Source organism: Aythya fuligula, chromosome 8 (genome assembly GCF_009819795.1).
Source record: "Aythya fuligula isolate bAytFul2 chromosome 8, bAytFul2.pri, whole genome shotgun sequence".
Taxonomy (NCBI): Eukaryota; Metazoa; Chordata; class Aves; order Anseriformes; family Anatidae; genus Aythya; species Aythya fuligula.
Genome location: NC_045566.1, coordinates 16,846,070 through 16,859,702, shown reverse-complemented (window position 1 = coordinate 16,859,702; position 13,633 = coordinate 16,846,070). Strand labels below are relative to the sequence as shown.

At 41.3% G+C, this 13,633-nt stretch overlaps 1 protein-coding gene across 1 annotated transcript in view; it reads left to right on the top strand.

Moving 5' to 3' along the window:
* Positions 1-13,633, top strand: part of NIBAN1 (niban apoptosis regulator 1) — a 65,303-nt gene that overhangs the window by 27,939 nt on the left and 23,731 nt on the right. The window contains exons 3-5 of the mRNA XM_032191963.1: positions 105-236; positions 911-1,025; positions 2,563-2,730. Of these exons, the coding sequence (XP_032047854.1) occupies positions 105-236; positions 911-1,025; positions 2,563-2,730 (415 nt within the window). The remainder of the gene's footprint in view (positions 1-104; positions 237-910; positions 1,026-2,562; positions 2,731-13,633) is intronic.

Here is a 13,633-nt window from a genome sequence, read left to right as displayed (position 1 = left end):
TTATTTGAAGATTGAAAAGCCCTCGTAGCAGTCTTACAGAAATAAAAGCTTCAAAATGTCCAGTAGTACAGAGTCATTTCAAATCTAGAAAATTGTCTTTGCAGCCAAAGGCAGAAGCTGGGACAGTCTTATATGAAACAGAGTTGCTGCATTTTGCTGAGGACCTGAAGAAGTGGAAGGACAGATATGTTGTTATCAAAAATGACTACACTGTGGATTGCTTTGAGACCAAAGAGGTAAACTCTCCTTCCTGTTATGTTCTTCTACACTCCCAAAAAGACCAAGGTCTGATGAATTTGTTGCTGCTACTGTCTTTGTTTTAAGCAGTAATAGATGAGATGCTGTCTCCAGAAAGGCTGCTTCAGCCTTGTGGAATTGGCTGGAACTTGATAGGGATGCCTGAGGGTACAACGAAGTACCTTTCATTGGCCATAGACATTTGCATAAATTCACAAATCACACAGCACTTTGAACCTTCCTTTGAATATCACAGAACACTTTTTTGTATGTCATTATAATAGGTCACCAGGTTGGGTTTTAAGTAGAAATTTTTGGGTTGCTTCAAGCCTTAGTATAGTGAGGCTTTTTGTTATGTGGCTGCTGTAGTCAAACTAGCCCTGGCTGACAAATCAAACAAATAAAGCTTAGCAGAAAATCCCATCCTTTTCCCCTCCTTTCAGTCCCTGACTCTTCACCATGGCTGAGAAGCATTGAGAGAATATTTTTAAATACATTTTTTACTTAAAGATGTTTTAGACTTGACACGTGCGATGAATATATCTGAAATTCAGTCTGACAAAACCTCCTTCATTTGGGGAATGCATGCATTAGCTTTGTAAATGGTATGGTTATTTTGTGTTTTCCCTCTCCTTAAATCTCAGTTTTGACTCCCTCTGTCTTGATTTTCCAGGCCTACCTGAAAGGACTCAGCCCTAAATATCATATTGTTCCTGCAGGGGGCAAAGTGCTGACTTCAGAAGAAGATTACAATTTACTGTCTGATAAACATTTTCCAGATCCTGTTGGTAAGCCCTGGTAAAAGTTTAACTGCCAAACCTCAGGCTCTTTTTCTTACACAAGCCACTTCTGGGCAGACATTGAGGCTAGACTTTAAAGTAGATTAACAAAAGATGCACAGAGTCAAATCCTAATTTCAAAGTGGACAAGCATAGAAGATGCCACAAACTAAGTTCAAAGAAACGCTGGCTGTGTTTTTTTCCAGTATCCCTACACAAACCCTTTGGAAGCTGTGCAGAAGCGGAGCAGGAACCACACTACCATTGTTTGCAGGCTTTGTTCATATTCCTGGTTTATTTGTTCCATTTTTAGATGCCAGCTGCCTGTGTTGATTCACAGTTGATAATATGTCCCACAGAGACGGCAGGAAGGTTGCTGTTGCTGGATTTGTTGTTTCTGTGACAGGAACTGCTGGGATTCTGCCTGCCCCCACTCCAGTCCTTGAAGATGAAGAAAGTTCAGTGTTTGAGGGACCAGGTCTCTCCATGTTGTAGAGTCAAATTTGGAAAGGGATAGGGGCAAAAAGTAGATAAGTTTTTTTTTTGTTTTGTTTTGTTTTGATGTCCTGTCTCATACTACTTGACTTATGAGTGCTGGGAGGTGTCCCCAGTACACCTTTTCCCAAGATGGTACCACTGGCATAGGATGGTCAGAGGCTGGCATGGGGCAGCAGAGCCCAGAGGTGTCCTTAGCATGTCACCACAGCTCCAGAGGAGTCAGGGATGAGCAATGTGGAGCAGCCCAAAGCCACTTTGGCCTTCCCATGGCTCTCCCTCTGCAAAGAGTGGCTCAGTTACTCTTTTACAGCCTCTCTGCCCTTTTGTGCAATGCTGAGATGAACGTCTTTTAGCTCTTGATGCACAGCACTGAGACAAGATTAGTTATATTTGTTCATCTCTAAATGGTATTGTACAGTATCCCCTGCACACAGTGACTCAGGTCAGGCTGCAACTGCAGATACTTTATGCTTTCTTTGCTTCACCATCAAGGGCTTGAAGTGACAGTCCGTCAGGCCATGTTGCAGCTCTGTTTGAAAATCTTGGACACAGGGAAACTGCTGATGTTCCTTCACAATTTAATGCAGTTTGTTTCTACATGGGCTGTAGAACTGCACGCTCCTTTATGGTCTCTGTGTGAAGACACAGAGTTGCCCAGTATCTTACTTATTTGCCATGAAAACCTTTTCCCTAACAGTTACAGTCCAGTGACATAGTTTTCCTTGAAATTTTACCAAAAATATGTAGCTTCTGTCTACCTTGAATATAAAAACAAGAGGACATCAAGCTGCTACAGTATAACAGGGAGGTAGGTGGCTGATGCCAGCTGAGTTTGCTGGTCCTAGCTGTGTCCCACTGAAACTTCCCAAACCACTTGGATCAAGACAGGACCTCTGATTCTAAATTTTGATTTTGACATGTCACATTCATTGTTCAACTCTAGCAAAGGTCTCTTGTTTTAACAGTTCTGTCTGTGCTGTCATAGAAGAGAAAAAGAGCCAGCCCCCAAGAGAGCAGAAAATTCTAAGCTGAGATGTGTTTTGTGTAGGGTCAAGCGAGAAGGAGGTTGCTCAACCCTTCGTTCAGCTGCCTAGAGAGTTCCCAGTGTACCTGTGGCAGCCATTCGCCCGACACAGCTACTATTGCTTCCAGGAGCCAGAGGCTCAGAGGCAGTTCAGCGCGGTGCTGAATGACTGCGTGAGACACTCAAATCATGGTGAGTACAAAAAGGATTTCTGCCTGTACATCATTTACACCAGTGAAAATTTTATTATCTTATTATAGTAAAAAAAAAAAAAAAAAAAAAAAGAAAGAAAAAAAGGTATGAAAATGAAAGTCACTTATGAAAGCTGTTCAATTTTCACTGCCTGAGAGAATGCATTAACATACCCCTTTTTCTTGCTTTGCTGAGAGCTGTTGGGTTGGATTTGAGCTGCAATGTAGTAAGCATGGAATAGAAGACATGGGAATGACTTTGAAAGTGGCACTCTCCTTTCTGTCAGTTCATGTGAAGCCAATATCTTGATGCAAAATTATACGAGTTGTTTACTAAACATTGCAAGTCAAACTCTCACCTGTGTTTGCAAGCTTAGCAAATGCAGCATAAATCTAGTAGACCATGTGTGTACAGCATTGAGGGAACGCAGTCCTCCAGTACACATTTGAAGTCTTGTCTTGTACATATATCTCCAATGGCCAAACATTTTCTGTTTTTGTTGGGTGTTGAGATGGCAGCTCAAGTCCTCTGCCAGGGTAGAGCCTTGTGAGTGGAACTTGAAACCTATGTAAGACATGGTATTGATTGTTTGCACAAGGGCACATTTTAAATATGACTTTCTGAGTACATTAGACTATAAAATTTGAAAAAACACACAAACTTGTGACTTGCTAGGAATATAAAAATAACCTTGCTTTCATGAAAGTGGAAGAGCTTTGGATCCTTTATGAGTTGGATCCTTCAGAAAAAGAAGTGCTTTTCACTTTTTCAGATGAGTGAGTTGATGTGATTTTTCTTTTTTTCATCAAGCTGACCTGATTCCCCCATTGATGTCCAGGCTCTTCCATGCCTTTAGTGTTGCTTTCAAGTCCCATTTACTCCTACTGCCCTCCATGGGAGATGGAAACAGAGAAACTTCTCCAACAATTTCATCTACTTGGGCCTGAAGCCCATGCTTGTAGATAGATGAATTGAGAGTGCAATGTGTAGACGGTTTTTTTTTCCTTACAGCAGTTGCTGCCAGTGTTTTTTTAGCTGTTGCTTTTGTCTGCTGGTCATCAGTTTCACCCTATTACCCTCAGACAGTTGTCTCACGCTGTCCTCCCCAGATTCTTCCCATTTGCCACCTCTTCTGTCTTGTCTCCACTGCCAAAGAAAGATATTCCTGGTCCCCTCTAAGACTCCATTCCCTGATGACAACACACATAATTCTATTTCTAGGCAGTCCCCTAAGATGCACAGTTATGTGCCTAGGGCTGGGTGGTGGCTGGTGGCAGGCACCTTATTTGCAGGACATGCGGGACTCCCAGTCCTGATGCTCATTCTGAAGGTGGAGAGACTCAGCGTGCCGTTCTAGCACTACCAGTGTCGTACAAACCAGACAAAGCATCTCTGATACAAATGGGTGTAGGCGTGGGGAGGCTGAGGGCTAAAACACTGTGGTAAGCAAATACCCAGTCATGGGGACCATAAAGACTGTTTCATTACTAGATTAGCATATGCTAGAGGCAACAGTCTAGAAGGAACACACCTTCACTTGGCACTTCCAAATAGTTCAAGTCTATAGTCTCAATAAATATTCCTTTTATAGCTCGCAGAGGAACCCACGTTCCCATAGTGTGCCTGAAGGCAAAGCCAGCCTCTGTGATTTACAGTTCTGATTAGCCTGCTTTTAGCTGTGGTCATCCAGTATGAAAATGCGCCAGACTTTGGAAAGCTAACCCTTTTTTCCTCACCAGGGTTTGGTAAGGAGATGGGGATACAATCAAGTTTTCCTGGCACTGTGAGTCCTCCATGACTCGAAGCCTGTTCATTAGGTTTGGGTTTTTTGTTTCCCTATTCTGGAGCAAGTGTAATAGGCTTGAAAAGATTTTGGCAGCCTTTGTGTGTGTTTTTTTTTTTGTTTTTTTTTTTTTCCTTAAAGTTCAGCACATCACTGTAGGGCACAATTCTGAATTGGCAAAAGCTAGGACTAGATGACCTAACAGGTCTTTTCCATCTTCAGTGCCTGCAAGTCTGTGTTTTATTATATTTCATATGGCTCAGCTGTTGCTCATTTATGCATCTGTTCTAGGATTTATTCCTCTCAGCTTTTTTTGTGGTCAAGTTATTATCGAATAGAAGATTTTTAGTGACACCAGAGTACCTTTATCAAGGCTCATCCTTTCTGTCACATTATTTCTGCTTGACAGACTGGGAGATAAAGAGAGTCTGTATTAAGACCTACTGTTACAATGGTAAACACGAACAGGTTTTTATAGCTAAGTAAATGGGACCCAGTATTTTCTTGATTTCTTGCAGTTGTACCATCTCCTAGAAACCAAAGTGTCATCAGTGGAAAAATTATCACTGTCCTGCACCTCAGTAACCTTAGCTCTGCCCTTGAAGTGAACTTCTTCAGTGTTCTTTTTTTTTTTTTTTTAAAGGACTTCATATTGATTTATATTAGTTCCTGTGTGACTGATATATTACTTTATTAATACTTTTTTTTAAGCTTTATTTGCAACCAGTTCCATCCACACAAGACGGGCATCTGAACAACTTGACAATGTTATATATACGTGCAGCAATACTACAGATTAATAAAGCTTGTGATACAAATGTAAGCTGTGTTCTTATATTAAAGAAAAAGTGAAAAGTGAGAAGAAATGTGAAAAATCCTTAAAGTTTGATTATGGAATAGAATTTAGTGGGATGAGGAGCACTGGCCAAGGCAGCACTCTCCCCATCTCTTCATTGCCAGGGCAGATTTGGCAAGGGCAGGAGAAAAGCAGATGTAATGTCTGATCAGAGGCTGCCTTTCTGTCTTTTCTATAAAATAACACTAGGAGTTCTGGAAAGGAGTGTATCTTACTGGGTTTCAGCCAAAAATTCAGAGGAGTTTTTAGTTAAAACCGGTTTTCTCCCAGGAAGCAGAATTAAATACCGTCTCTCACTGAACACAAACCTCGAGTGAATCAGCGTGTGGTTTTGACATGGGAGCTACTCTGGGATTCAGCTATTTACTCTCTTTAGAGTCTCTCATCTTAAATAACTGGTCCGTCCTGTGTTTCTGGGTTTTTATGTCGGAACTCCTGGTCAGAAGAATAATTACAAACATGTTTGGATTTAGGGATTAGTGCTTGCAGCTGTGATTCAGGTGTGTGGACTGTGGGGTTTTCATTCCCCCTCAAATTTTCTATTGTGTTCACCTTTCCTTTATATTAATTGATGAGGGTTTGTAGTTTAAGGAGCAATGTTATACACCCTTCTTGAGTGCAATTCAGATAAAACATATTAAAAACCTTTAAAATGTGGCTAAACCAACCAGGACCAGATTGGCCATGGTACCGTAAATATTCTAACTGAACAGGATGTGTACACCGAGATTCTGTGAATTAGCCTGATTTTGAAAGTTGAGCGATGGATTAATCTAAGTACAGAAATCATCCAAGTTCAGTGATTCATCTGGGGAACTCCCCTTTTGCTCTTTGCAAGTTGGCTTTTGTGATGCCTCAGGATTTGGAGAGGAGATCCAAATACTTTGGGGGTTTTCAGCTGTGAGGATGTGTGATTAAGGGCTCATTGCTGAAAACACAAATACCCAGGGAGCAGCAGAGGAACCCTGACAGAATAACAGAGGAAAAAGGAGATGAAGGGGGCCAATTAGGTGTAAACAGGAGGGTGGTGAGTCCAGTCAAGCCCCACACTGCTATTTGCTTGCGAGTGAAGCCTGTGTACATGTATACCAGGTGGAATTAAGGATTTCAGTGGGCTGCATTAATGACCATTGCATGCAACTCTGAAGTGCCATGATTCATGGAATTTTACCTGCTGTGCACGTATATAGTCTTCACTCACCAGCAAAAATCAATCCAGAATATTTGGCAAGTAGGAGAGGAGGTGTGGGAGGCAGCAACCGGACAGACCTGGGAGAGGGACTAAGCCAGCTAGTGAAGAGAAGTAGGGGCCTGAGAGTTACTGTCGTGGGACTAAAGCATGGACCCATCTGTGGGGCAGGTAGGGAAGGATGTCACAAGAGCTGCAGCTACTGGTGCTGCCAGATTTGGCAACCCTAACATAAGCTATGTTTGCGTTTGATACTCTTTTCCAGCAGAGTTCGAGTCAAATAAATTTCAAAATTTGTTTTTACCATTCAGTGTGTGGCCCTTCTCCTGTTAAAATTAATAGTTATGAAACTTTGCTTCTAGGGAAGAAAAAAAAAAAGCTAACTGTAAATTTGCACACTCAGTACAGAGGTGCTGCTATCTAATCTTGGCAGTTATCTCAAAACTTCTTTACAAAAGCTCCATCAGAAAGCTTCCTTCCCTCCACATTGTCCAGTTCTCTACCAACACCTTCATAATTAAGGATTTCAGTGGGCTGCTTTAAGGAACATTGCATGCAGCTCTGAAATGCCATGATTCATTGCTCATTGAATTTATCCTAAGGCATAGGATATAAAACATAATGGGCATATTTGCTGCTTTCTAAGCTTTTTGACTATTATGAATGAAAGGGTGAGCTAAATTAGTTAAATGACTTGAATGTGCATATATAAAGATAATTTTCAGGGGAAGTCTCTAAACAGGGAACTTGGGGAGCCAAAAAATACTCATGGCAGAAGAGGCTTTTTCTAAGCCAGCAAATACAGAGGAGTCAATCATAAAATGTGGTGAAGAGTAATAGGATTTAGTGATGACTCTTCCTAGAGATAATTCCACATACAAAGAAGAAAGCACAGTTCTCTGGGCACAGTGCTACACAATTAAGCTTTCAACATTTGTTTATCTGTCCTTGTGCTGTGCAAGACTTGCAGTATTTTCCCAGGGTGATCATAAAGCCTTCAGTGTTTCAGCAAAACTGAAAAATAAATGTTTAAAATGGCAAATGTGTCAAGACAAAAGAGAGCTGTCAGAAGAAGATGCAGGTTCAAGGGCTACTAGAAAACATGTTCTGATCTTAGTTGGGACACATTCACAATGTAGCCAGTGTGGGGTTATTGATTTTAGTAAATAATTCGCATTGTTCACCACAGTAGAATTTTTTTATTTTTAAAGACCCTTTACTGCATCGTGTCAAATATTTTGATATATTTGTTTCAGTTTTCATGATTCCTTCCTCCCTCCCCCTCCCCCTCCCCCTCCCCTTCCCCTCCCCTCCCCTCCCCTCCCCTCCCCTCCCCTTCCCTTCCCTTCCCTTCCCTTCCCTTCCCTTCCCTTCCCTTCCCTTCCCTTCCCTTCCCTTCCCTTCCCTTCCCTTCCCTTCCCTTCCCTTCCCTTCCCTTCCCTTCCCTTCCCTTCCCTTCCCTTCCCTTCCCTTCCCTTCCCTTCCCTTCCCTTCCTCCCTTTCCTTCTTTCATTAGGTAGGCTTCTCCTTTCCTATACAAGATTACCAGCTATTGTGTTTCACTTGGTATTTGCTGTTAAAAGAGAGGGCCAACCAGTTGGTGTTGGGATGTAGGGAAGTCTACGTAATGGGAAGGAAAATATAACTAGCTAATTCTGGGAGATGCAGAGTTTCACTTCTTGTTTTCATATTCTTTCATCTGGTTTGATTTCACATCCGTATCTTGATAAACACCCTCATGACACAGGAAGCTAGGGGACTTTCAAAACCATATCCTGCCATCTCCAATTTCACCATAACTAAAAAAGTAGAGAAAAAATACATTAAAGAAGTACAACAAGGAAATGTATTAGGCAAGAGAGAAATACAAAATGTCATTTTTATCCTTATGCAGGACATTCTGGCACAGCTTGGCTATGATAGGAGAGCTGAGACAGCATCAGGTTTACTATCTCTGTAATGTTTTGGATTGCCACCAGCTCTGTCCGTATTTCCTATTTCAACTCTAAGTTTAGCTCGCAGTTGTTTTTCTCATAATTATTTGTAGCTTTCCTACATGGACGTGTGTATAGTACGTACAGGACTTACCAACTCTTGGTCTGTAATTCAAAATAATTACTGAAGTGTTGGTAAAGGTTGAGAAAAGGACATTTAATATTCAAGCTGAAGGAAAGGTTGGCTGTATCAGGAGAAATACTGTCTTTGTTAGACACTTCCTTCTCCTTGTCATCCTCTTTACTAGCTACGTGCAAATCCCTGCCTCTGAACCTGGTTCTGTACTGCTTGTCTTTATCCCTGTACAGAGCAAGGCATCTGTCATGAGTCCAAATAGGACTTTGGAAAGATTTTTGAGTCTTCATGTTACAGCCAGCTTGGCTTTTCTTCTCTGGGGAGGGCAGCTGAAGGAAAGAATTTTCTTGTTCAGGTATCTTTATCAGGATTATCTTTCTCAGAAACTGTGCAGAATGACCAATTAAAGTAGAAAGGAGTAGGAAATTGCAATTGCTTTGATACCCTGCAGGTTGTTTTTTTTGTTTTGTTTTGTTTTGTTTTGTTTTTTAATGTTAAAGGAAAATAGCTTTTCTCTAGGATGAAAGCGAGATCTTTCTGAAGGTTTGCATGATATTTTGGGTCTGGGCAAAGGTATAACATAAGCAGTGTTCAGCCTTCCACCTGTATGTCCCCAAGCTGGGACTTGCATCTTGACTTCTCTCATTGCAGCTGCTGTACTTTAATTAATTAAATCACTCTATGGTTAACAAGATCAGATCTCCTGTACTCCACATGAGTGGCTGAGGTGATGGCTGGTTTGTGCTATGTCTCTCACCTTATCCACAAATCTAAATATGCATTCAAAAGACGTGTGTAAACTGCCACAGAAGTATTAACACTGTCTTAACATTCAAAACCATTTTCCTATAAATATGTTTGACATGGCTTATGGGGTGCTACAAAACCCATGAAATGTTTTAGGATGCAATATAGAATTTTATGTATAATTTGCTTAAAGTGAGACTATTTTTCCTACTTGTGGGATGCTTTTACTCTGCACATTATTTCCTTTGTTGAGTGATTGACTTTTCCAGTAAGCCCCTCTGGCTTGTACTGTAGTTGGGATTTTCAGTCTGTGGGAGGTGTATTCATTCTGAAATGACAAGATGATTAACGTGTGTAAAATCCTAATTGTGACTGTGCTCTTCCTACCTCTGTCACCTCCACACCCTGTTTTTATCTTTCTTCTCTTGTATGTTACAAAGCAGGGGGTGGTGCAGAGGAGACACTGCCTTGTGCCCACCACCTGAGCTTGGTTTAGTAGCTGTGAAGATACCCATTTGTGCAGGTGTAAGGCTGTATTTGGGCTGTGGCTTCAAAGGTCAGTGGCAACAGAATGCTCATCTTTACCAGGAATACAGGAGATGGTTTGTAAAGCACTTGGAGATTATCAGAGATGAATGAATCTGTGGTTTAGACTATAAAACACCAGCCTGATGTTCCCGGCAGAGGGAGGTGCCATGTAATCTGTCTTGTGCTGCTTTGAACAGCTTTAATACAGGCATTGCATGCTGCAAAGCAATCATCTGAAATGCTGCTTTAATGTTTAGGAGGGAACTTGCACTGCAAAACTTTATTTGCTATAAATACTGTGTATTATTGCAGGGTTGTATCCTGCTTGGAAATGACCTCATTTAGCTTCTGTTAGTGGTTAGCAGTTTTATACCACATGGTCTGTGAATCATACGGTACTACATTGCTCTCAGGAAAACATCAGAGCTGTGAGGTTGATGCTTCTCAGACCCAGGACATTATACTTCACTTCGATCTCAATTTGGGGTAGTAATATGACAGGACTCCATTTTGTAAATTTAAACGATACGTCCTTTTATTCATATAATTTTTTTCTGGAGGGGCCGTAGCTGCATTACAAGCCCTAGGCAAGCCATCTTTTCCTGACATCCAGTGCCTTAGCTCTTCTCATCTCTCCTTGTTCAGACAGATGGATTCACTTCAGTTTTCTCTTTGGGTTGGGACCATGTTTGTTTCTTGGGAGACAGAATTTTTCGTAACTTCAGCCTTTTGGAGATGTTGGCCACTACCTTTCTTACCATTTTTTGGTAATATCTTACAAGCAACAACTCTTGAAATGTGCTGAGAACTTGGATGGTTGCTTTTTGCCATCTGATAACAGGATGATAGGCTGGTCTTGCTTACTTGTGCATAACAGACTCAGGGTCTGGGCTCTCTCTTTGGCAATTCTCTGCGTCTTGTCTGTCGTTGTCTGTGTGATGGTATCACTCACACACCTCCTAGTAGAGAACTGCTCATCGTTAACAGAAACTGCATGAGCAACAGACATTAACCACTGCAGTCGCTACCCACAGCAAATAAACCCCAGGCAGGTATTACCAGAAAAATGCTGTTATAGGAAACCTGGGCTAAATAGATCACTCTTAGAAAGGGAAACTGTTCTTTGTCATGTTCATTTACTTTCTTTTGATGGGCGTCCCCTAATTGTGGTGGTGGGAAGTTGGCAGAATGATTCTTTAACTGCAGGAACATCTCTTATTCCCTAATGTTCTCCAGATGCCTTCACCCAAATCTGTTGGTGTTTGGCACTGTGCAATAGCTTTTCTTCAAGTACCAATACAAGAGATAGAAATGTCCTGTGTAGTGAGATGGCTAAGACACCACACTTTCTGAAAATAAAGCCTTTTTTTTTTTTTTTCAGCAGCCTCCCTCTAGTTTTGGGCTGTGTGTTTTCTTTTTTACTAGTCTTTGTTTAAAAAGAGCTGAATTTTAAAAGAAACTCAATTAGATTTTTTGTTTTTAATTGAAGAGCATGTTTAATGCAAAACAGAGGAAACACAATAATCTAAATGTATTTTAAAGAAACAGATGCCAGGGGAGAGGGGGATGACGCGGAAGGGCAAGAGAACTGAGAAAAGTTTAATTTGCATTTCTTAGCATAAAATCTGTCCTGTTGAGGGTAATGTCCAGTGGAAATAGTAAGTGGTGGAAGCACCATCTTTTGAGACTGCTAAAACCAAAGGTAGAACACTGAAAATCACAAATATTTTTGAGCTTTATTCACCTCCTACTATTCTGTTCATAGCATCACAAGAAGCACAGCCCTTCGCCATTACTGTACAACTGGAGATACTTCTTGTCCCAGAAAAATGCTACATAACAGGATCAGGAAAAAACAGCTACAAATAGATGTTTTGGCACTACCTTCATCTAAGCCAGGCTTTGACCAAATAGATGAGGAAGCAAGAATATGTTACTGTAAGGTCATATAAAATTAAACACAATTTCTACTAATTCTCATATCCCCAAAATTATAGTAAGTGCCAAATACTCTCCCAGTCAGCGAAAATCCACCAAGCTCAACTTCGCTGCCATCTTTACGACCTTCCAGTGTGCATCCTCCTGCCTTGACTTCCCCACTCCTTAGCTGAGGTCAGTCTGTCACTTTGAAGATTTGAGGTGGTATTCATGGGTCCTGTGGTGTTATGAGAGGGAAAAACAGGTTGTTAGCACTTCCCATATGTGAGGAAGAGACATCTGACCAAAGCTGCAGTTACTGAGGGTAGTAGGGAGGAGCCAGGCAAGGCAACCTTCCTACCTGTGGGCCTACATGTGATCATCATGTATAAATACTGCCATTGCTAGATGCCAGATTGCTCCTATTATCAAACAGAGTTAGCTGCAGGTAGAATTCAGGAACCATATGGAAAGTAATGCTCTCTGAATACAGATTCTCACATTAAACTATACACAGCTCTCCAGCTCGGGAACGTATACATCGATGTCATCGATGCTGCAGGAAGCAGAGGAAGCCAGGGTGAATTTCTTCTGAGTTTTGGTAGTCAGATGATGGGCATTATGTCAGAATCAGCTTTTCTTTAATTAAAACCTTTGCTCTGTGCGCTGAAGCTTCTGGATTCTGTTTTAGCATTGGTTCATCTATGTCTTGTTTGGACCTCAGCTTTTTGCAAAATGCCAGCTGTAAAGCTTAGATTACTCTCAGTGGTTTAGTGAGATTTGGTGAAGCACTTTGTCCACAGTCAATATCCCCCTGCATTATTATTAACAATAAAAGTAATAAATTTACTGTAAGAGAAACCTGTAAGGGAGAAGGGCATTTGCAGGATTGCAATATGGGCACTGCATTTGTTTTGAAGGATGACATACTCAGTTTTTACACATCGTAAAATATCCTGACTGCAGCTCCTTGGCTCTCTGAACAGCTTCATGCTGTAATGCTGCTGCTACGTCCAAAAATGAGTGAGTCCCAGTTTGCAGGATTAGTCAGGATGCAGAAGGGAACTGTGAACTCTCGTTGTCCCAGCAGAGCAAACCACCCCATAAATTGTGGGAGGTGGAAAATTCTTGCTGTCTGGTTATAACATCTGACTGCAGTCCCACCAGGAGCTGCAGAAACATTGCCTGAGCTTCCCAGACACAGCCTTTTCCATGCGGTTGTATGAGAGGTACAGAAATGAGCTGTGCTGCTGCTTATCGGAAGACTTTATTTGTTGACTTCATGTTTGTTAAGTGAGTAGATGATATGCCCTGTGTCTTCAGACACTTATTCCCATTCTGATTGTTGCATGACCATTTTAGTCTACTTTTTCATGCTGCAGTAATGAGTTTTAATAGTTTTACTAGTAACTATTACTTTGCAAATAAAACTGGGTATTGAAACACTTTTTAACAGCTAGCCTGGCAAGTTAGGATATGTAATGTTAAAGAGGCACCTCCCCTCATCCATAACTAAGAAAATGAGCATCTGAGTGATTAATCATCAGCGAGAGACCTGATGCAGCAGCCTGTAATACATACAGGTAACAAATTTGAAAGGAATGGTCGAACACAGATTTCCTATTGTCCAGATTTGCTGAAAATCCACAACTTTATCTAGAGGCAGTGAGATCTAAGGTACTCATCTCTGATAACAAGGTCTATTTCTAGAAGTTTTTACACACAGTGTTTTGACCGGTGGTACAAGACCTATGGCTGTCGATGAGACTGAATCCACCAGGGCAATTAATTCTCACTGCTGTCTTTAGACACA